The sequence below is a fragment of the Uloborus diversus genome, chromosome 9 (genome assembly GCF_026930045.1).
Source record: "Uloborus diversus isolate 005 chromosome 9, Udiv.v.3.1, whole genome shotgun sequence".
NCBI lineage: Eukaryota > Metazoa > Arthropoda > Arachnida > Araneae > Uloboridae > Uloborus > Uloborus diversus.
This window is the reverse complement of record NC_072739.1, coordinates 89665932-89691596: the sequence shown is the minus strand read 5'-3', so window position 1 is coordinate 89691596 and position 25665 is coordinate 89665932. Positions and strand designations below refer to the sequence as shown.

Sequence of the window (25665 nt, the reverse complement as noted above, 5' to 3'; positions counted from 1 at the left end):
GCGTAGCTTCCATTTTCATAATTTTTACTTTGCTAGACTGCAAGCTTCAATATTGAAACTAAGTTCTAAACTTTTACAGACATCTTTTTGTTTTGACTTTTAACTGTACATATGAAAGATTCACTCATACTTATTGTCGCGCTACCTTCAACGTTTTGTAATTGTTTAAGCATATCGAGAATCTTAGCCTTTTTAAATTTTTTTATCAGAAATTTTCTTTTTCTTCACATTTTCAAACTTAGATGAAGGTGACACTAAGGTGCCATTACGGTTATTTGATACACTAGACTAGTTTGGGGTGGGAACTTTGGCTGTCAGTGATGCTCAAAGAGACGTAATAACATTCATTAAATCAATATTTAGTAGCCAATAACAAAGCTAATACTTCCTTCTAAAAAATTCATGTTGTAGGCGAAAAATTCGCGTTAGCTCTAAAATTCGTTACTCGTGAAAAATTCGCGTTATAGCCATTTCGCGTAAGTCGGATCGCGTTGTAGCGGGAGTCGACTGTATATAAAAATTTTATGAAACGCACTGTTGGATATGAACTCTTCTAATGACATTATCACCCAATGGCTAACAACTGACAAGGAGCTGCCAGAAGCTGAATAAGTGAATAAGGCCAGATGCTTTGTATATAGACATCTGTAGCTTGTAGTCTACTTGTAGTTTTCAATTTAGGTACAGTATAACTCAAAAACTTAAAGAAAAAATGTTTTAATAAATAGATTATTTCAATAGCATGTTTTTGATTTGGTAAAAAAAATTTGAAGGAGACTAGACCTATACTTAAGCTGCAAAAGTTTTTTTTTTAAAGTTTTCCGGAAGTTCAAAAAAGCGCACTTTGGTGGTTTCTGAAATAAACGAATCAATTAAATAAACAAAGAGAACACCAGGGCTGAAGTTGGGGGGAAAATATTTCGAGGAACTTATTTTGGGATTTTGGTTGAATCACCAAAAGAAAAAGTGGTCTGAAACCAATTTACCTCATTTTCACAATAAAAACCCAAATATTTCGGGAAAGGGCATCCTCCCTCATTCAAACGCTCCCCACTACAGCACTGAAGTACACCATAAATAAAAATGTTAAGTGATGAGAATTATCTCTGTTAGCAACAGTTTTAAGCAATTACTAGACCAGGTGATTAAAACTGCTTTTTTTTTATAAATTAAGATGGGAGGGGAAGCCTTGTGGTTCAGAAATAGCACTTCGCACTTCCGGGCCTCAGACCCAGGTTTGATCCCCTGGTAGGCCATGGTTGACTCGGCTATTCAGTTAATAAAATGAGTAGGTACCAAGCGTGTTTGGAAACTAAACATTGGGGGATTCTACTTTTTGGTTGACAATTAAACTGAAACATCAAGTCTCAAAATCTCAGAAGGGCATAGTAGACCTTGGCCTCCATGGTCTGTTATGCCCAGGGGCGTGCACGGGGGTGGGGGAGGCACCTGCTGCCCCCCTGGCCTGAAGGGCCTCGAGATTTTTAAAAATAGGGGTGAAATATATTTACAGAAGTAGGAGTAAAATGTGGAGGGGGCCCCTAAGAGTCATTTGTGATGGGCCACAAAATTTCTGTGCATGCCCCTGGTTATGCCACTAAGTTTAGTTAAGATGGGAGGGAGGGGGGAGGGTATGGAGCAAAAACAATGCCTTACGATATGGGCAAGGTGTAAATGGCTAGGGTTCATGACAATTTTATTCATATGGGCATTCTCGGAACTCAAATTGCCTAATAACTGAGCTTTGTGCTGTTGCACATACTTTTCTTTACACATCAGTATTTCAAATTATAATTACAATCTGAAAATAAGTTCACTTTTATCCGCGTTAAAAGTAAATGATAAAAACAGTAGCCAACTTTTATCTTCAACTGTCAGATCTGCCATAAACATATATTTACTTAAAAGGAACATAATGCAAACACCATAAGATAACTCAAAGAATATTTTACCTCATACACTAAATGAAGAGCAAAAAGTAGATGGGCTATGTATGGGAAAAGAACTGCAGATACATTGAAACTTGGAGAGTTGTCAGAAGTAACAGACCCATTGCTGCAACTACTACTTATGAGTTTCAAATCCAACATTTGCCTGTGCAAATTACTTGACAATACATGCGACCAATCCTGAAAATTGAAAACATTATATATGTATATTGAAAAAAAAAAGACTTTTTACAATGAAAGGCATCAGAAAAATAAGGAAACTTTTAGACACATAAAATTCAATAACAATAAAAATGTTCATTTTGATTAAGATTTTAACAAATTGCAGGAATAGAGAAATACATATACAAAAAAGGAACTTGGGCTATGAAATTAAGCAATATGAAATTAAAATGTTTGCATTTTTAAAAGAAAATATCTTGTTAATCTTGATGACTACAGTTGGAGCAAACCTAACGTCGCACCATTGTGAAGGCTTCACAGGTCCTAATCCCAGCATTACAACACTGTCAGGTTAGGTTTACTTCAACTATAGCAAACCAATTCTTTAATTACATATAATAACATCATTATCAATTACTATGACTAAAAAAGAGCATATTATGAATAAGCATCTGTACAAGCTAAATCAAGTTAAATCTTAACATAACATAAAATGCTAACATAAACAAAAAGCCAGAAAAATCCTTAAACATTTGGCAGATTAAAAAAATGAAATAGGGGGGGGGGGGGAGAGAGTTTTGAAATTTCAAACTATATTGAGTCTTTCAAACTTAAATTAATTTTAATATATTTTGGACACATTTTTTAAAAAAAACCTTATTAACATCATATTAAAATCCGAAAGATAATTTAAATTACAAAGAAAAGATATGCATAGCTTTGTTTCATTTACAAACAGAATCGATGAAAAACACACTTTAATTATTTTTAATGATAGTATACAGTTCAGTGTTACTTTTTTCAATCATAAAGCTTCATATTAAAAAGACAAATTTCTTTCAAAATGCAACATACATCATCACACCCTCCTTCATGCGTCTTTTGTTTTTTCACTTGAGGTGCTGCTGTGTTTTCTTTCATAAAACTGCCAAGGACAATTCCTTCCACATCAAAACCTATGGTGTTTAGCAAGCACATTAGAAAGGAATTCAATTCCAGCTCTGAATTCATATCGCAAGGACCAGGAGCATTCCTTTGAGAATACCATTTCACAAACACTTGTGTATAGATATCCCTGGGCAAGACATGCTTTAAGGCTTGAAGGCATTTCAAAACTGAAAATAAATAAGCAGATCTGATATTAAGTATTCCTACTCTAAAATTTAAGAGTTAATTAAACTGTTAAATAAAATTTTATGAATTGAAAGGATCAGAAAAATGAGATTTGTTAAGTTTTGCAGCACCTTGCAAAATTATGTTGTTGGCCTGTAAAAGGACATACACTCAAACCTGTTTTAGTGCAATCTTTTTCTGTACGATTTTTTTTTTTTTTTTTGCCGTATATGAAAAGTTCAATTAGATTGGGACTCAATATCAATTTCACAAAATTATTTATAAAACAAGTGCGAGGTAGTATCTTCAAGTGACGACTGGGGCACCCGAATAGGAAGCCACTGTGACCTCCTAAAAAAGTTCTTATTCGAGAAATTTGGTTCAACTATTCTGCAAAATTATCATCACTTGGTTTATTTTGATTTCACTTAAAGAAGCAATTCCTAGTTATTTCATAAGTTTTTGGGTTACTTTCTACCTGAGACTTTTTTTACGAGGTCCCTATTTACCACATTAAAAAAAAATAATAACTGTATTGGAAAAACAACTGTCTATAGCAACTCGTAAAGTTTAAAACAATGTTTTTCTGCGATTTTTTTTAGGCGGTCACTATCCACCTCATAAAAACAGGAAACCGGTTTGGGTGTATATAAAACAAAACTAATAATACAACACTAACTTGACAGCCTCTTTTCAGTTGAAGAACACAACGAAATCACTGTGCATTTATTAGTTGTTGCTAGTGACTTTGGCTAGTGATTTTGATAAAAGATTTCAGATGTGTTTTTGGATACATACAGTGTAACCCTGATTTAACAATCGTGAAGGGACTGGAAAAAGTTATTGTTAAATCAAGGGTATCGTTGAATCAAGGAGCATAGAAATTCAATGCAGTCAAATCCGGACAAAATGAATCGTTAAATTGAGGGAATTGTTAAAGCGGGTATCGTTATGCAAAGTTGATACGATGTAGCAGTGGAAAATGTCTGTGATCAAATGCAAATGCCTTTTGTACAAGACATCTTAACAAAATATTTCTCTTTTAGAAGTTTAAGAATCTTGATACATAAATTTTCTCAGTAATCAAAGATAAACATGTTTATAATCTAGCTATCATATTTTAATCATATTTGAAGTACTCTCTTGATAATGAGTGAATCTATTTATTGTACCAGTGCACAAAACAGCATTGGTAACTTCTCTAAATACCGAAAAAAAAGAGAAAACCCTTAGATTTAGGTAGCAACAGTTTTATGAGAAATGTAATTGTTAATTGTTTTAGTAATAACTGAAAATTAAAAAAAAATTTTTTTTGCAATAGCAAAAATTAATAGCGTTTTCTAATAATTTTGAGTGTCAAAATCAATTTATTAAAACTTACCAATTTTTGAAGTCGCAACTTCAGGTATTTGTAACCTATAATAACCTACTGATGTTTCCTGAAATAAATAACTATGATGTACCTTAGAAAAACATACAATAAACAAACATAATTTAAAACATTAGGAAAATTAACAGGCTTGCCCAATATTTCATTTACAAACAATAGCAGCAGCACTTTTAACCAGATAGGAATAAAAAAATACAGGGCGAAAAACTTCGAAAAAAAAAAATAAATAAATAAAAGTAAAGAAAAAGAAACAGGATAAATTTTCTTAAAATCATTTTTGAATAGAGAAATAATCAACTTTTTACTTTAATATGCATTTTGAAACACATTTTGAGCCATATAACACTTTCATATTTGAAAACATCACTATTACAAGAACTTTACTCATTTGCAATCTTTACAATAGGACTAACATATAGGACTCGACCGATGCATCGGCGCCGATGGTTCAACAATTTAGCCATCGGCATCGGCATCGGCGGCCGATGCTAAATTGCAAGAAACATCGGCCCATCGGCCTTAAAAACTTCGAAAAGCCGATGGAATTGGCCGATGTTTTTGAAAAAAAAAAGACCTTTGATGTGTTACCTTTTAATACAAAGTAAAGGTTGTTTTCATATAAAATTGTTTACTAAATTTCAGTATGAATTTTTATTTGAGTCACCCCTGAAAGAGTTTTTAATACTGCATTCAGGTACCAAACAAGTTAATTATTGCCTTGTTTCTTGCTGCTGGATGTACGTAGTATCTCTCATAAGTCATAACTCCAAAATGGTAAACTGTAGAAGGATAAGTTTTCGCGTGTGGGGTGTGCGTACGTTCCAGTTGTGCACTTCCCTTTTTGTTTTCGATCCGGTGTTCTGAAAAGCCTGTTTACTCATTTTTTGTGGCTATTAATTACTTATTTCAATGCAAAACTAATATAGCGTCTCAGACTGACGATCATTTGGTGATATATTGCCGAATTGGAGACTATGGAAGCAAATATGAGATGGCAAAACCCCGCTATTCAATTTAAAACACTCTGTATTTTAAATCCGCCACTGCAAGTCAATACAAACTCGGGTGCAAGTTTTGGAAGGGTTTTTTTTGCTCAATGTTCATGATTATTTTGAACTCTATTTTTTACGACTATTTTGAATTTACGAGAACACTTGTGTGCCCCTCCTCCCACTTCCTCAATTTCTGAAATTAAACTCTAGTTATACTCTTGAGTTGTTTAAAACTAACACCATTCATAAAATTAGAGATTTTTTTTTTCAAACTTTATCTATTGTTTAGAAAGAATTTAGAGCATTAATTTAAGAAATTGATTAAAGAAAGACGTTTTGAATGGTGACACAATTCGGAAATCGAAGGGAATTTTGAATTTTTTCTTCGGAAGTGCTGAAATAGATTCAGAAACTCTTCCGAGGTGTTGGTTTTAGCGGTTCTGTACTACAAATATTAGGCAGAGGTTGGGGCCGAAGTGTGAGTTACTGCAAAATCAGAGGGTGACCCCCCCCCCCTCCATTTCGTAATGCGCCATCTTTTTTGTATCATTAATAGCGATCGATTTTTTTTTCTGTTGTAAGTAACTATTTTTATGTATTTATATAAAATCAATGAATAAGTTATTTTTGTTTTTTATAGAAAAGTTTCAAGGATTTTCTATTATGCAATTTTTTAAATTTCAGAAAATTACTGTTAAATTGAACAATTTAATTTGAACTTGTTTGTAAAACTTCATAAAAGATTAAACAATCTAATTGTTCAATATTATGTATGCAAACATCAGATCAAGTAGTCATATGTATTCAGTTATTAACTTTGTGTAAATATTGATTTTGTTTATAGCTGCGTTTTAAGAACCTCGCTCTTTTCATGGCAATTTTTTTTCCAGCAAAATTTATGTCACTGTTTTAGTTTTTTGAAAAATGCAAAATTTTCTATTCATAAATTTTAAATAAGAAAAAAATATTTCTTTTATGATTTAGTATTGTAATTTATCTGTTATCTTTTTTTTAAAATTTGATGACTAAAAAATGTCTACGTGCAATCTTTCCAATTTAATTGCGTAATTTGTTGACGGTTTCATAGTTTTATTCTTAATTTTTTTTTAATGATTTAACAACATAATTTAATGTTTTTTAACTATGTTTAGTGAACTTAAATCCATGCATCATTACAATATTACTGAAATCTTAGTTATATGTTCAATTAAAAAAAAAAAAAAAATCAATTGTTTATTAAACAGTCTTTTTGTTTTTCTTCCTTTTTTCTTTCTTTCTTTCTTTTTTTTTTTTTTTTTTTCTTTCTTTTTTTTTTTTTGGCTGTTGTTCTTTATCTTTCATTGTAAAGCAGTCAAAAAAGTCAAAAAAGGAGAAGCATAACTACACCCTATATAGATTGTACGTAGTACGATCCAAAAGTTCGGGACAAGCTGTATAAAACCTTACCCAGAATAGTTCACATTACAGAAGCACATCCACCTTCAAAAGTTTACCTTGAGGGACTATGTACTTCTGCCAGTGTTCATATAACTTTTGGAAACACTTCTGAAAGCCATTTTTCGCTACCTTCTATGATGCAGCTTTATCTTTTCCTGACAGAGGAAAGCATCGTCCATGCAAATGTTTTTTTGCTGGGAACAGGTAAAAGTCACACGGAGCTAAGTCCAACGAAACGTTATGTTATTTGTTTGTCATATCAGAGTATTGACCAATCGAACCGTGCATCCTCAACATGAAAGTCGCCTTCTTTCCTACGATGAAGTTAAAGCAGCAGCGCAAGAGGCCTTACAGGAAGTTGCGAAAATGTCTTCCAGGAGCGCTTCTAAAAGCTATACGAACATTGGCAGAAGTGCATAGTCGTTCAAGGTGACTATTTTGTAGATAGATTTGCCTCGGTAATGTGAACTATTCAGGGTAAGGTTTTATACAACTTGTCCTCTAACCTTTAGATCATACTACGTACGTATGAGTTTTCAACTTACTATTTCATAACGTTTTTGAGTGACGTAAGTTTACGCGCATGAAGACATCACAAGAGAATTTGCGATAATTAACTGAGGAAGCGTTCAAAATGGATATTTCGGTCATCTACATGTTCTTAGGTACATATGCATGTACAGATGTGCCGAAAAAACTTGTGAAGTTTAAATTGGGTGATCGTAAAATAAAAATTTAGGTGAAAATCTGATTTTTTTTATATTTTTTGTGATTGCAATTCCTTATTCGTAGAAAGGAAGTAAAGTGAAATGAATCAATCATCCTTTAAATCTCTGACAATTTTATCAATTTATTTCTGTTTGATTTTTTTTTTCCATCGGCCAACGGCATCGGCCATCGGCCATCGGCAATCGGCCATTTGGAGGAAAACAATCGGCCATCGGCCATCTTTGAACAATCGGCCAACAATCGGCATCGGGCCCATCGGCCAAAAAATGCCATCAGTCGAGCCCTACTAACATACACACAAAATGTGCAAAAAGTAAGTAGTTGATGTTATGGCATTAAACTACTTACTGCAAAATGTATAGTTCAAAAAACCACTCATATTTTCAAACATGTTTTAAAAATTAACTATAAAAAGTTCAAAGCAAAAAACCATTATAACTATAATAGAGAGAGTGTGTGTGTCCCAAAAAATGTATACCTTCTTTGAATGACTATAACAAACAAGTATTATGATATAAAAAAGTTTCAATTATTAAAATAAAGTGAACCAATGTAGAAACCAGCCATTTAATGAAAAGTTTTCGAATTACCAGTCATTGGTTCTGGCACAGCTGAAAATGCTGACCAATAAAATCCAAAATGTTTTCTAATCACTTTGATTGGTATTTGAGCACATTTCCTCTATACGGCTGCTCTCAATTCATTGGCATTAGCAAGTTTTGTGCTATAAAGATTTTGCTTGTCGTGTGCCACAGATAATAATCATCAGGGTCAAACCAAGAGGACTAAGGGGGATACATGAGAATTGATCTTGTTATGCAAATGTCTCATTGGGGGGGGGGGGGGCTGTATACAAATCTGGGAGTAAAACTTTTCTATTGGAAAAGGTTCAAAATGCAACAGATGCTCAACTGTCCCAAGAGCTGATGGCTGAACGGATTTTCTCAGAGATTGAAGGAGCATTTCAATGACTTTTCTTTCTCGTGTGATGCTGTGGATGGTCAAAGTCACCTGAAGTGGATCTATTTTTAACAGTTCCTTCTTTCTTGAACTTATTCAGTGAATAAATAAATGTGAGTGTTTGTTGCTACATCTCATTAAAACTCCGTTCTGCTTTTGTACATCCCTCATTTTTGTAGTTTTCCTAGAAGCACTTAGTTGAGAATTTTTAGCGCTCAAAGTTAAGTCTGACTTCAGTCATTAGTTCATGTCCTCGCACTTGAAAAACAGACAAAAATTGTTGGCTGTTATTAACATTCAAAGAGCTTATACATTATTTTTGGGACACTTTGTCAATAAATTAAGCCTTCTGAAAATTGTGCGGGTGTTTTCAAAAGACAGAATGTTTTTGTATTTAAACAAAGCATAACAATGACAGCAATAATGAATTACTAATGTCACTCGATTCTTGACAGCATCTCGAACACTTCTAACAGGGGCCCACATGAAGGAATGACAATTCATCACTCAAAACAGTTTTAGATGAAGGATTTTCTGCAACTGAAGGGTACTGGTGATAACATTTGAACCTAAGGGGGGAAAAGATTTAATAGTTCAATAAACAAATTTTTTTCACATTCCCAAACAAAAAAACGATTGATAGTAAAGTATCTGACATCAATTACTTCTCTACATTTATTTTCACTTTTTGTGTCAAATATAAAATACAAGTTCAAAAAAGAATTATTCAAAATGTGAATCAATGGATATCACATAGCTATTCACAAACTACATTATATCTTTAATATGTGCATTATGCATAGTAGAAATGTGTATGACTTTTCAAGATAATTATTTTATTTACAACTAGCTAGGTATCCAGCATTATAAGTGTGATGCTCAAAAACAAAACAAAAAGTTGAATTTTTCTAAGGAATTCTGCGAATTTGAAGATTGAAAAGTACAATTTTCAATACTAATTAGTAGAACATGCTTTTATTTCATTAAATATTCAGCTCTATACAGAAACAAACATATTTCAAAAGAATATCAGTTTTTAACAATATTTTACTTATCATGAACAGCTTTCTCTTGATTTATTTTCACAACTGGTTGTTTAAGCAATGTATAAATTTTTTATGAGACATAAAATACATCTATATTTCCAAACAACAATTTTAATGAAAATAAAAGGAAATTTCTGCAGTTTCCTAAGCAACAAACCTTCAAAAATTGTTTTTAAAAAAAATTGATTCTTGCGCATGATGCAGAAAGCACACTAAATATAACATATGCACTCTTTCCTTTCACATGAAAAGTAGGTAAAAGCTAGTTTACAGCATTGAAATTGAGCAGCAAATCTCAAATATCTGTTATTGGTTTTCTATATTACTTTTTATTTCCCAAACAACAGACAATATGAGGTATGCTGAGCAGCAAATACAGTAAACGCAGTCAGTTTATCCACAGGTCTTTTCACTATTTTTTTTAAAGTCATTAAATGCGTTTAAAACTTTTGATTATGTTATTGTTCATTTTTAGCTTTTACATATGTATATTTTTTACATTCCATGTTAGTAGATGGAATGTAGCAATGTTTTTAGCTATAATTTAAATATAAGTGTGAGTGTTATTCATCTTTTTTAGCGATTGTATATAAGCAGTGACGTCTTTTACCTATCATTCGGATTATTCGTGATTTTTTGCTAATCCGTGGTTACAGTGACACCCTATTCCATGGATAATCAGGAGTTTACTGTACAAAGTTTTTTTTTTTCAAGTACAGATTTTTTGGTAGCTTCCTGTATTTTTGTTCTTAAAACTTTAAACAAAGAAGCTGATATGTGCATCACATGACTTCCTTTTACGCCAATTTAATGATAACAGTGCCTTGGAATAAGCAAAGAAACACTTTAAATATTTTTACCCTAAGTTAGTTATGAACTGAATAAAAAAAAATTATACAGATTAATTTTCCCAACATTGGACATTTTAATGTGATTCAATGGTGAACTCTCTAAATATCACCAATAGCGGCTAAATTGAAACCAGATTTAAAAAAAAAAAATTGTCGGCAAGTTGGCGAAAAAAATTGGAGATACATCGCCAAGTGTTTGCTAAATTATAACACCACTTGAGTTTGCATTGAAATTAACAATGATTTCCCCCCAAAAAGGTGTAAAAGACCCCCTTTGGAACATCCAAATGCAACCAAAAGGGGAGTTGCACTGCTAGACCCCATTAGGAGTCTACGTACCAAATCTAGGAACATACCATTTTTGAGTTATGCGAGATACATACGCACATACACAAATACGGACATCACAAGAAAAGTCGTTGTAAGTAATTCGGGGACTGTCAAAATGTATATTTCAGGTATGTTTTTAGGCATATATCCACATGTGGTTGGGTTGAAAAAAAATTCAATATTCATTCCGGGGCAAGCAAAATGTAAATTAAGGCCGATTTTTGGGTGAAATTTTTTTTGCGAATACAATACTTCCTTTACTTCGTAAAAGGAAGTAAAAAAGGACAACCATAAAAACAGTATTCTATAAATATGAGGATTGAATTGCGGATTTTTACCAATCAGATAAAAAAATTGTATGTACACAGCACAGTATAGGTTTTGAAGAAAACATTTTCATCTAAAGGGAAGGATGAATAAATAGTCTTTACTAATAATAAAGTTCAACCTTTGGATCTCTCTGATGTGCATAGTGCCTAGACCGTTCGGCTGATATTCATGAAATTTGGCACAAATTTAGTTTGCAGCATAGGGATATGCACCTAGAAGCGATTTTCCGACAATTCGATTTTTCTTTTTCTATTCAAATTTAAAGCTCATTTTCCACATAAATTTCATAACATGGGAGATAATTATTTCATTCACACTTTTAAGTTTTAATTCATTCTAAAGCTCGGAATTTTCTGCTTAAAGTGAAGTTTATTTGAAGTTTTTACGAGCATTAGGAGAGCTGTAAGAAGCGTTTAGAGAAAACCAACACCCAAGACTTATCTTAAGCAAGACAAAGGATTTTAAATGACTAAGTTCAAGAATAAAAGCAAAAGATTAATGGAAATTACTTTCGAAGCGGAAATTATATTCGTATGTTACCATGTGGTTACGTCTTTTACTCCCTTTAATTGTTTTGTTTTTTTGAAAACACGTGCTTATTTTGGCAATCAATCCTTTTCTTTTATTGAAAAGGATATAAATTAAAATATTTTAACTGTTAAGAAAGTTATTTTGCGGTTTAAGCCAAGGAAGGGAAACTTCTTTCCTCTTTTAAAATATTTCTAAGGCTTTTGTTAAGCTACGTGCTAAGTTTTCAAATCTGCTAAAAATATTAAAAAATCTTGGAAAAAAAAAAAACTTAACGTACAATAGACGTTAACTGTAAATATATACAGGTGAACCAAATGACCTCTTAAGTTCTTTCATGGGCATAATCGTGCGGAAATAACTAGTAATGAGTAAGAGATAAATGAAGGAAAAAAAGTAAAGAGATCTGCCATAGTAACAGTCTGTAAAACATTTGTAAGAATCATACTTCATCTCCAAATCTGGTACTAGCAGCACTAGGGGGTCGGGTTGAAGAAACAAGACTATTTCTTCTAGGGGTTGCAAAACATGTGGGTGGAATGTAATTTTGAGAAGGTGGAACATCACAGTTTGGACCAAAAATATCAGCAACATGAACTTTAGAAATCTGAAAATAAATAGTCAGGATTTAAAAAATAATAATAAATCATTAAATATGTAGATTTTCAATAATATTAACAAAAATATCCGGTACTACTACATTTAAAAAAAATGTTTAAAAAAGAGAACAAAAATTGAGAACAGATTTCGATAAAAATAACAAGTAAGTAATTTGTGATCAAACAGGAAGAAAATTCAGTAAAATAATCAAAGATAATAAAACAACATGCACGAGTATATAACACCTAAAAAACTACCTTTGTGAGACCAGTATATAATGATAATGTATAGTTAGCATCCACAGTAAGAATGAGATTCAAATCAGGGATAGGTTCAGCATCAAGTGCTGGTATGTAACTAATTGTTCCAAAGATCCATTGGCTGTCATCATTTGTTTCTTCAAATTTTACTAACCTAAAAGAGAATATTATTAAATCTTTTACTTTTTGTGATTACAGCTGCATTGTAAATCAATTTAGGGAAGCAAGAATTATAAAATTGTAGTGGGGGGGGATACAAGGGTAAAAAAGGTCAATCAACGTATCATTTCAATGAAAAGTAAAGTCAAAATATTGGCTTGAAATGTTTCTTAAGTTAAAAGCTATAGATTAAAACTTAACAAAATAACTTTCTGCAATTAAAAGGTGAAACTTTTTAAGCTCTTTTATTATACTTGGCCTGATTGTCATGGAAAAATCAGAGGCCTGCTTTTGCTTATATCTCAGCAACTAGACCACTTAGCGACTTCAGGATTTTACTAAATGATTTGCTTAATCTTAAGGTACATTTTAATGCTGAAAAATTAAAATTCTAGAATAAAATAATTATTTCGGTTAGGATGGAAAACAGCAAATTTCATGTAATTGCCCCATTAAATATTTAAATATAAAACCATTGTTACAAATTTTGCTGCCTTGCAACAGTAATGTTAATAGTAATCATACTGAAAATTTTGAATCAAGGCTTCTCTGGAGCAAGCATGAAATGCTCTCATCTATGAAAATAATCAATAATGGGGCTAAGTACCAGGAGTAACTTGCATGCTTTGAAACATAAATCAGTTTGAGAAACATTTAATATTTAAATGGTTTTAATTAAATTAGCACACAAATGAGTCATAGAGAGGGAAAATGATTAATTTTTAGTGGCAACTGCTTAAAGTTGACACCTATATTAGTTTCTTTCCTTTTAGTACGGAGCATTTATATGAAAAGATAAGGTGCAGTTTCGGGATGGTAAATCTATTTCTGAAATACATTTACACTTAAAAGAATAACAGATTTCTTTCTTTCTTTTTTTTTTTTACTAAGCACTTTTCATAATGCACTCAAAAGGACAAAATAACTTTTCTGAGTCAGAAAGGACATTTTAAGTATTCCTGTAGTTTTCAATTATTCCAAGAAAATGACACTACAAATCAAGAAAAGTGCCACTCATGTAGAGAATTCTTTATCCTTAATATAATGACTCAAGTCATTTCAAACCAAACTTTCCCAGAAAAATATACATGTTTCAACACTCAAATATTTATGATTGAAAGTTAGATAATGATAAGAAATTCTCAACATGACTTGAGTCACTTTTCTTCGTTTGTGGGGTCATTTTTCTTGGAATAATTGAAAACTACAGAAATACTTAAAATGTCCTTTCTGACTCAGAAAAGTTATTTTGTCCTTTTGAGTGCATTATGAAATGTGCTTAGCATTTTTTTTAAATCAGCAATCTGATATTTTGAAATGAAACAAGTCAAATCAAATATGTAATGACGAGTTTTTGACATTTTAGTCATACATTTAAAAAAATTTAAAAAAAGGTGGAAAATACACTTAAATAGAAAAAAGAAAAATCAAATGCACAATTTGAATACACAAATTTAAGATATGTTTTCAACATGATCCATTGTTCTAAAATCAAATTCATAAAGCTGCTTACTGTAAAGATTGTTGTTGCTTCAGAAAGTAGCAAAGGAAGTTATGTCCTGTTATGTCCATTGACAAAAAGGCTTTTGAAGCTTTTTCAGAATGACTTGAACTGAAATAATAAGTTTGTAAATGTTGAGCAAAATACAGGATTAAAAAACCTATAATAAAAAATATGCTTTACATTTATTACAAAAATGTTAAAATTACTTTATAATGAGCATCCAATGCAGAACAATTACAGAACATTTTTTTTTTTAACTTTTCACACCAGGGCTCCCCATACCTATCACTATTCCCTGGTGGGGCACCCCCAGAACAGTGGTGTTCCCATAGGGTACACTCCATACACTGTTTTCTCTCAAATATTTTTTAGACATATAGTGTATGCCCTCAAACTTCAAAAAAAATTCATATTATGTAAATACATATGCATTCATATTATGCATACACATATTATGTAAATGATCGCATACACATATTGAGCGAAGTGAATTACTGGCAGTATACTTTCAGAAAAATTGATGGGAACATAGAGGTATCATTTCACTTGGAGGACTTTGTGACCATGAGCATATTTAACATCCCCCAGTCCCCATTTATGAAGACAGTGGATCTTCAACCAGCTGGGATTGAACAGAGGACCCTCCGGTCTCAAGTCCAATGCCTTACTAATCAGGCCCATCACAGTCTAATTATAGTATATTCCTGATTCCCGATTATCAGCGGAATTGGGTATCAGAAGTACCACGGATAACTCCCCAAAAAAGATAAAATTTATCAAAATCATCTTTGATTAAAATCAAAACGGACATGTTTGCTTTTGAACGAATTATGCAGGGGTTGAAATTTTTAGGGGGGTTGTTTTGAAAGGTTTTTTTTTTTTTTTTTTTTGAGGGACTCTTGCTTTTGGGGGTTTTGTGCAATATTTAAGATGGTGCGCTCTTGCTCTTAGGGCAGGGGGACCTTGAGTTAAGAACCTAAAACCACTCACAGGCATCCATTGTAATCTCAACAGCAAATAGCAATAATCTTGACAGCTTAGATCAGCTCTGTCACATGACCAAAATCAGGATGAATAGATATGTTACTTTTTGATTGAAACAAGCCTATGGACACATTCTTGTTTGATTTAAGACTCTAAAAAAAATTTAAATATAACATGATTTTATTTGACTAAAACTTGTTAAACTGGACATGTGTGGTTTTGATTGGTATCCCTCAAATGTTCTGCATATGGAGCAAAAAAATCTCAGGTATAAAGTAATCTTCAAAATCTATGCTACAAGATATGAATCTCTTAAACAAGCAAGAACACATTAAATAAAAGGAGGTAGCTCATTATATCCATCTTTCATGCTCTATATCCAGAAAAGACATAGGCATGTTTCGGAAATATAAAATAGACTGTAATCAAACAAGTTGATTAGGCTCACTTTGCTCAGTTGAAAAAAAAAAAAACTGTTAAACATACACTCTCATACATATAACACATAACGCATAATGCATGGATATAATACATAGGAGAAAGACAAAGTGTGTCTTAAAAATGATAGACTCTTCACATCCTGAAAAAAATTCAAAATAGGATACATAAAACTTTATATTGAAATATCTTAAAATTTAGATCAGATGATAAATCATACAACCTCTTGCTCTCTGACCATTCGTGATCAAAGCATATATCTGGTGCTAAAGGTTCCATAAATTTACAGACTCCACTACAACTCCCAGGTGATGCAGGAATTTGGAAATTCAAAGCTCGATGAGGTGTAAAACTTTGTGGATGAGTTATACTACTATTCAAAGATGGGGGATGAGATCGGCTAAAAAATGAAATAAAAACCCTCATTATTAGGCAATTTAATTCAAAAAGAAATTTTTGGTATGCAAAGCAACTGAGGACTTAAATAAAACTTCAAAAATCGATCTAAAAATCCCCAGTCCAGTGTGTAAATTAAATACATCTCAGATAAGCCTTATATAGTTTTCAATTGGACTTTCAGTCAAAAGAAATCAATACGTTTATTTTCTTACAGAAGACTTGTTCACAAATATCACACATAAGTTTGCTCTAAAACACAAAAAGTTGAAACTTTTTTCAGAATTTCGTGAATCGAAATAATGAAAATCACACAATTTTGTTAATTAGCAGAAGTTTTTTTTTTTTTTTCAATTAATTTTCAACTGTAGGAGAAACAATCACATCTTAAAAGAATATTAAATTTTTATCATCAGATTATTAATTATTGGTTTATTTCTATTACTGGTTGTTTAAATGATTCACTAACTTTTTATGGGACATAAAGTGCATCTTAGAACTCTTTGGGTTGAAATAGTAAAATAAATTTACCTTATCTACCAGTTTGTTGGTGCTCTCCTTCAATGAGATGACATTTGCCTCCAGCTCGGTTATTCACTATTCCAGACTGAAGAGTTCTAATAAGTTTTTTTCCCCTCTCTTTTTCATGTTTTTTTTTTTTTTTTTTTTTGTTATGGTAATTTTTTTTAAAAAACAGACTAACCATAAAAGATGAACTCTGAGATTGAAATTCACAGAATTCTGTTAATTAGCGGAGAAAAAATGCATGCTTTTATATGGAGTCCATTTGAACCAAACAAAAACAAAATAAGTTCAAATAATGTTTCTGATATTTTATATACAGTCGAACCTCCATATATCGAACTTCCACACATCAAAATTTTCTATTAATTGAAAACCCAGCAAATTTCTATGTTCATTACATAGAAAAGTTGTTTCTATATATCGAAAAAATCTCTATATATCGAAAAAAATTTCGAGACATTCATAGATTTTTTTGCACTTCAGACTGTTTGTCTCATGAAAAATGAAAATTAGAGTAGAAAATTATGTTTACTAAAGGTTGCTACAAAACTCATAAGGAATCTGGGGTTGAGGGCTGTGTAGATAGGTCGTTGCTCTGTTCTGGAATTCTTAAATTCCCTCAAGTTTATTTCAAATCTTAGTTGTAACCAGTAACACTGTAAAATCAATTTCAAGTTATCCCTTTTGTCTGTTGATTATCATCCCTAGTCTTTTTAGCTTCAGTAAAAATCATTCAAGTTAAGTAGATTGATTTTTTACTTTTCTCTCGATTACACTGTCAAAACGAAACCCCCCTAATGTCGCAAAAATTCTGTTAATTTTTTATTTTTCAACTTTTATTTAATCCGATGCTTGAATAAATTAGAAATTGGGTTTTATATACAAAAACTAGCTTTAATTTTAGTGTTTTAGGAGATTTGTACGATAAAATATGATAGTTTCTATATATCAAATTTTTTTTCCGGAAATTTGCTACTTCGATATATGGAGGTCTGACTGTATATATATATATATATAATAAAAAAAAAAACAATAGCTGCTCTTGAGTTTTTAAAATGTCATTTCAACTGATAAAATATACATGAATTCATACCTTAAAGTAGCCATATGTGTAAGACTAGATGCTGATGTATTTGAAGAACGAGACTGTATCACAGATGGAGAAGCTGTGCGGCTGGAAGGATAGCTGTGAAAAGGAGTGCTAATGGTCATTGTTGGAGTATGAGAGACATTGTATCTTGATAACAAAGATGATTCTTTTGTTACTGGCGTTCGAGTATGGTTAGTTGAATCCATTTCTAATTTTGTACAAGCATATTCTGCCTCCTAAAAATTCAATTTGTGAATGTTACAGGCAATAAAAAACAATAGATAAGTTAGTAGAAGAGGAAATATTTTTGACTAATACAATTTAGATTTCAAATACAGTCAAATCCTGACTTACGCAAGGGTTGCATTCCAAAGCCCCTTGAGTAAGAGAAATTTCGCGTTGTGGAAAAGGGTGTATTTTATTATAATAATAAAAGGGTAAATTTTTTTATAAACATACCTAGTTTTTTTAAACACTTGTTAACACCACTGTTTTAAGTATACATTACCGTTTCTTACATAAAGAACTGAATTTTTATTTGTATTTCTTAAAAAGCTGTTTAAATTAACATAAAATACTGTTAATGGGCACAAAATCAGTGATCAACGGGAAAGAGAGACGTATAATAAGTCAATACGGTATGTACAGCAGTTAGCAATAATAAAACGATGTACTATAATGATATTGTACAGTAGATGCAGTAATGACATTTATAACTTTAAAAAATGAAAATGTTGATGATTTGTGCTGCATGATCAATTTGCTATTCCAATATATTTTTAAATACAGCTTCTTCGCTTGGTCTTTTATAATGTTTCCATCTATGGTGACAATCCTCTTCCTGGTTTCTTTAATCTTTTTACTAATAATAAAGCTGAAAGTCTCTCTGTCTGTCAGGATCTTTGTGACCCACATAACGCCTAGACCATTCAGCCGATTTTCGTGAAATTTGGCACAGAATTAGTTTGTAGCATGGGGGTGTGCACCTCAAAGCGATTTTTTGAAAATTCGATTTTGTTCTTTTTCTATTCTAATTATAGGAACATTTTCCCGAGTAAAATTATCATAACATGGAGGAGTAAATTACCAAGTTATCATAACGTGGAACCGTAACATGGGCAAGCTAATTGGCGAAAAATTCACCCAACATTATTTGTAAATATACAGGCAAACCAAAAGAATTTTTAATTTTCTACTATGGGCAAAGCCGTGCGGGTGGACCTAGTTATCAATACAAGAGCAGCTTCCATGTTCATAATATTTGCATTTTGCTTAGACGACTCGGCAAGTTTTTACGGATTTTCTTTTCTTGACTTTAAATTGTACATGTGGAAGATTCACTCACACTTAATTGTCGTGCTACTTTCGACGCATCATTTAATTGTTAAAGCACATCGAGAACCTTTAGATTTTCTTTAATTGTCAGAAACTTTCTGCTTTTCTTTCTTTCTTCGCAAACTTTAGACGGAACAGTGCTCTTAGGTGTCAATATGTCAACAATTTTCGTACTTAGAATTTAAAAAAAATATGGTAAATGCAGAGCAGTTATTTGTATACACAAACAAAGTTATGTTCAGACTAGTATGGTGTGGGAACTTCCACTGCCAATGATGCTAAAAGGATGAAGGTCAATTCACGACAAAAAATATTTTTAGTAGCCAATATTAAAGCCAATACTTTCACACTGCGATTCATTTCTGAAAACTTTTGCAAGAAATTTGCGTCAGGTCTAAAATTTTAAACTGAGGAAAAAATCTCACTATAGCTATTTCGCGAAGGTTGAATCTCCTTGTAGCGAGAGTCGATTGTACACACTTTCAGAATTTCTCAAAGTATTGTGATACCATACCTGATTTTTTTTTAATTTTGCTGAAAAACATTCTCAATTCTGTAATAGATTCTTAAAAATGAAAAAATTATATTGTCTGTGTTAATTTACCTATATGTACCAACCATGATCTTTCACACTTATTAGCTCAAAATTTATCAAAACATTCAATCTTTGGACGTTTTTTGATGTATTTTTGAGCAAGATTATGGAAATAACTTTTTGACACAGTCAACTCATAAACAGAATATGAGGTTTAAAATAACAAAAGACAATGTACAATATTCATAAAATGTAGGTAATCTTAGAAAATTAAACAGCCCAATATTAACAAAAGTGACTGCATTATAAAGCTACCGTTTTCATACAATTTATATAATCTGTTAAACACAACCTTTCTCAACTACTATACATATTTGAAAGAAAACACAGACACACATTTATTTAACATACATTCTTTCTTTCTTTCTTTTTTTTTTTTTTTTTTAAATTATCCTAAGTAAGATGAAAACTTGATTTTAAAATTATAATGACAGTTTTCCAATGCCTCCTCTGATAAAATACTAAATTTCTACCTCTAGTACTATTGCAATCATAAGAGCAAAATATTACCTGAAATGTTGTTGTACGAACTCTCCATACTGAATGGTATCCAGCCTTGTTGTATGTCATAATAAGGGAAGGTGAAGGCGTACAGAATACAATTTCATCTGAAGGATCACAGAAATAGCTAATTTGTTTTACTGAACCTGAAACAATATTTCTTCCTATGACAGGAGCAATGTCATCAAGAGGATGCATCATGCTAAAAATTACTGGCAAATTGTCTGGCTTGCTTCTAAAATAAGAAATATCAAAAAATTACATTAATGTTGAAAATATAAACAAAAAATTTAATGTTAAGTTATAGTTGTTGGTGTCACTCTTAAAATATAATAAGAATGAACTTTTTTAAAACAATCAAGGTATTTTTTCGAAAAAGGGGGGCAGGAGAATAAACTTCAAACTGAAAGATGGAAATTCGCCCCTGATTTTTTTAAAGATGGAATTTTGTCTTCAGCAAGGAAAAGTGGCACCCCATGTTATTAGTACATCATAAAGTCAGAAGAAAAAATCATTTCACTAAATTAACTTCAAATATTTTTGTTTAATATAAACTGTGATTGAATTCTTTTAAAAGCATTTTTTTGTATCAGTAAAAATAGCTATTTTCCATTAGAGCTATCAGTTTTGTATCAAGTCAAGATTTAATTGTTGAATGGTAAAGCTCTAGACTAGGAACTCTGAATAGTAGCCACTGGCTACCAAAGTTACAAAAAAGGGTCGTCACTTATGCATTTTTGGTAGCTATTTTAAAAAAAAAGTATATATGCAGCCTGAAAAGTGCATAACCTATTTGCTATTAATAATATTAACAGCAAACTAAAAGGTAAAGATACTCTACAAAAATAACAAACAAAATTTCTTTGGACATATTTTTTTAATATAAAAATATAAGCTAATCATAGCAAAAAGAAATATTTTCAAATTTTAAGTATAATGTAAACAAATGTAGGCAATATTTAACTAAACAAAAGTAAATGAAAAGTTGTTCCAAGACCCGATAGGTCAAGAAATGATATACGTTATTATAAAAAAGGTCAATCTGAAAGGTTTATGATGTAAAGAAATATTGTGATAAACAAAATCTTGTTTTTTATCCACACTTATTTAATTTTCAGAGGAAAACGGCGGCCATAACTCTAGTTCTATTATAAGTGAATCTTGACTACACAAGGATATCAAAATTCCATGAACTTATAAACAAACACATAAGTCAACTGAGCAGGAAGAGTGGCATGATGTAATGAAATCAGAAATTAAATGCAAAAAAGAGAAGGTCAGAATTTTGTTCCAGCTACACAAAAATACAACCCCAATAGGAAGTCACTGGAGGGGGGGGGGGGAGTACACACTCAAGAAAAATGATTGGGGGGAGGTTGTAAGATGCAAGGCCAGGCTTTATGCTCAAGGGTTTGCCCAAACTAAAGGGTTGACTTTTGAAGATACTTTTCCCTGGTTTTATTCGGTTTCAATTTGGTATTATTCGTCCTTTTTCTTCACCTTTTTAGTTGTAAGTTTGTTTGTTCGAAGAGGAAAGGAACATTCATATTGTAAGTTAATAAGGCCATTTTTGTGTTTACATTAAAGTGGACAACTGTTGTATATTAGAATTTTTAATGTTCTATGAGGGTTGGTTTCTTTACTAATGATAAAGCAAAAAGTCTCTCTGTCTGGATGTCTGCAGGATGTCTGTGACGCGCATAGCACCTAGACCGTTTGGCCGATTTTCATGAAATTAGGCACAAAGTTAGTTTGTAGCATGGGGGTGAGCACCTCGAAGCGATTTTTCGAAATTTGATTTTATTCTTTTTCTATTTCAATTTTAAGAACATTTTCCGGAGCAAAATTATCATAAGATGGACGAGTAAATTACAAAATTATCATGACGTGGAATGGGAGAGAGCGAATGAACATAGCCAATTGGCGAGAAATTCGTCATCCATTATTTGTAAATATACAGGCGAACTGAATAACCTTTTAATTTTCAACTACTGGCAAAGCCGTGCGGGTACCACTAGTTATCAATAAAATAAAGCAATCGATAAATTTTCATATTGCAATTCTCTTTTATAATTATATTTTGTAATCTTGAAATTATATGTTGGTGACATCATCATTTTGGATTTATCGATTAAAACAACTAATAATTGAATAACTAAAACCAAACTTTTAAGTGATGCATTTATTAAAATAAAATGAAATATTTATTAAATTTAAAAATAAAATTTGTCACTTTAAAATGAGCTTAAAATAAAATAACTATGAGGTTTTCTAAATAACTGTAATAATGAACAAGATGCAAAAGAATTGAAACCTCAAGCTATGGACACATGTTAGAAGAAACATGTGAGTGATAATGGAATGTTTAGTAGAAATTTTAAAAAATCACATCGAATATTACAGAAAATTATGTTTTTGAGCAAGTTGAAGAAATATGTTTTGGATTTCATACTAAAATAGGGAAAAGTTGAATTTGATGCTTTTTTAAGCTTTGTTTTTGGTAGAAACCGAACAAGCAAGCTTGTACAATGAAGCTTAAGTACAAAAGATGACAAAAATTCAAAAAAAAAAAAAGAAAGAAAGAAAAAAAGAATGAGAAATTTGCAAACACTGCACTTTACTTCCCACGGCAGATTAACCCATTTATTCTAGTATTGAAAAATCTAAAAAACAATGTTTTCAAGCTAAAGAATGATGTCAATATTACTTAATACTTAAATGATTAAAATAAAGCATAAAGTAAGCTGATTTAAAGTTGTATAGGCTAAAACCATTTTCAGTGCCATAATCAAAAGATTTTTAGGATGAAAAAGGATTGAAACATCAGCACAACATGCAAATGTCGCCAAAGCAAATGTGGTCTATGTTGGCATATTTTCCTGAACATATAACTTTACTTAACTTAATTTTTACTTTAGGAATTTTTAACACTGCACAGTAAGTACTAGATATTTATGTAACTCAAATGCCTATGCCCAGTGCAGCATTCAATGCATTAAAAATACAGCAAAATACTTACAATTTTGACTGGTTAAAATTTCCATCAGGTGTAGTATTGCGTTCAAATATAATTCCATGTTTAGAAGACCAAGCCCTAAGAACCTTTTAAAAGAGAATTTATCAAAAATGGTTAGAATTAAGTTCAGAAAAAGCTTGGTGATGTTAAAAAGCAAAAAAATTATGGTTATTAAGAAATAATTTTGAGCCCAACAACCCATAAATCAACAGTTTGAAATTTTAGTTAAACATTTGCTTAACATATTCTAAACTATCATGCATTAAATTCAATTTCAAATCAAACAATAATGTATTATTTAAGTTATTTGTTCCAAGTGTAGTTTTAACTACTAATTTAAAAATTCAGAGCATACAAATAATTACTCACAATTAAATAAATCAATTAACCAAGGTTATGATGCACAAAACTTGAAAATTACTGCAGGCACATGTTTTAGTGCAAAAAGGAGCACTTTTTTCAACACAAAGAAGTGTGAGCTTTAGATGAAAAGCTATACAAGGAAATTTTATTAGAACCCGAGGAAAGACTTTCCTCGGATTATCATCGAAAAGCTCACATTTCTTTCTATTGAAAAAGGTGTTCCTTTTAACACCAAAACATGCAATTTTTAACACTAAAAACAGTTATTTGCAAAACGTTGTTAACTGATTCATATAATTTTTAAGCACAAAGTGGCGCACACAGGAATTTTGCAAGGGGAGGGTCCAAGGTCGAAAGCACATTCTTATATGATACCCCCAATACGCCATCAAATATATAGACTTAGTTTTATAGATTCCTGAGAACGAAAAATGGTAAAAAATAAACTATCCAATAAATAACTAGCATTATTTAATAAAATATACTTAAACAAAAAAGATCTGAAAGCAAAATAATTTACGCTTTTACTTTTCTCATAATTAAAAAAATGGATTCAAGTTCATAGAATCTCTTTTTAATCTGTAATTACAAAACTAAAAACATGGTTATTAGCATATTCATTTATAACCACCATTCTGCCTCTTATTAGGAAAAATGCAAAATATTTAAAAAATCTTTCAACATGAGGATTTTACTTTTTATTTTATTATTACAATTGAAATTATTATTACCTTTGTTTGAAATTATTCTACGTACAAAATACATAGAATTATATTCAAACGGGGGAAAAAAGCAAGACCTATGGGAGGGTCCAGACCCCTGGACCCCTCCCTTGTGTGCACCACTGAGCACAAAGTTTGTTAATTACTGACAATGCACAAAATGCAAAATAACAGCAAGTTATAAACGGAAAAAAAATAAAAGCAAAAAGTACAATATAAATCAATTTACCTGAAACGGAGTGGAGACAATGAAATCTTCACCACTCTTTGAAAATACAGATAATGTTGAACCTTCCAAAATACAAACTCCAGAAAGCACTTCATGCTCTATTAGAAAAAAAAAAGAAAGAAAAAAGCTCACCTAAATGGTATAAAATTAAACAGAAAAATATTCAAAATTCAAGAATATTCAAAATTTTAAAAATATCTTTCAAATTTCAAAAATTCTTTAATATAGTAGATCTATTTCATTATTTTGTTTTATTTAATGTTTATTTTATGTCTTTTATTTATTTACCATTCTTAAAAATATAATCCAAATCTGAATGATAAAATGAATTCAAGATCTTTCAAAATGTTAATACAATAGCAGGATTCATGCTAGAGCATGGGATTGCACAATATCCGCAACTTTTTTTAAAATCCCACTCAATAAAAATCCATTTGCAAGCTTCCTGCTGTTCACCATTAGGGGAAATGCGTTTAAAAGATCGCGAAATTTCTCATCTCAAATGTTTCTATTTTGCAAACTTATTTTAAAAAGGCAGCCAGTATAAATGGAATGGCTCACAATATTTTTTGATTTTATTCTTATTACCAATGAACAGGAGAATCAATGAATTTAGCCATAAAGGGACAAGAAGAAAAGTTCGATAATAGCGTTATGCTTTTGCTTTTTAGAATGCTCAAACCACTTTGGAATTACGATTCGAACTTATACTTTGCTCCTTTTTGGACTAAACAAACTGTAGTTTTAAACACATTTAATGCCGAAGCTGCGTCACAGTGTCAGATCACCATTTTCAAACTTCTTTCGTTGTTGAAGAACTTAGATACATTTTTAACAGCAATTGAGAATACATCGTTAGCCCACTATTTAGTGAATACAATTAATTAAAGGAAGAATATTGCTTATGTAACACACATTGAAAGAGATTTTAATGTTAATCTGGGCTGCAACTTGCTATGGTAAAACTTATTTCTGCTGCCAGCATTTTGCTCATTAAATAAAATGTGTGCTGCAATGTATATATTACATTTAAATATTTACCTAAAATGTTGAAGCAATAAACTAAACTGCAAAAGAAAAGGAAAAAAATGAGCTTCAATTCTAAAAAACCCCACTTAAAATTTTGGTCAG

The 25665-nt window shown here is 31.3% G+C and overlaps 1 protein-coding gene across 1 annotated transcript in view; it reads right to left on the bottom strand.

Annotated features, from left to right (window-relative positions):
- The window catches only part of LOC129230367 (anaphase-promoting complex subunit 1-like), a 112484-nt gene that overhangs the window by 64739 nt on the left and 22080 nt on the right, over positions 1-25665 (bottom strand). The window contains 14 exon segments of the mRNA XM_054864764.1: positions 1953-2129; positions 2967-3226; positions 4606-4663; positions 9165-9209; positions 9211-9273; positions 9275-9301; positions 12266-12424; positions 12675-12831; positions 14350-14448; positions 15986-16162; positions 17777-18009; positions 20214-20439; positions 23224-23306; positions 24535-24632. Of these exon segments, the coding sequence (XP_054720739.1) occupies positions 1953-2129; positions 2967-3226; positions 4606-4663; positions 9165-9209; positions 9211-9273; positions 9275-9301; positions 12266-12424; positions 12675-12831; positions 14350-14448; positions 15986-16162; positions 17777-18009; positions 20214-20439; positions 23224-23306; positions 24535-24632 (1862 nt within the window).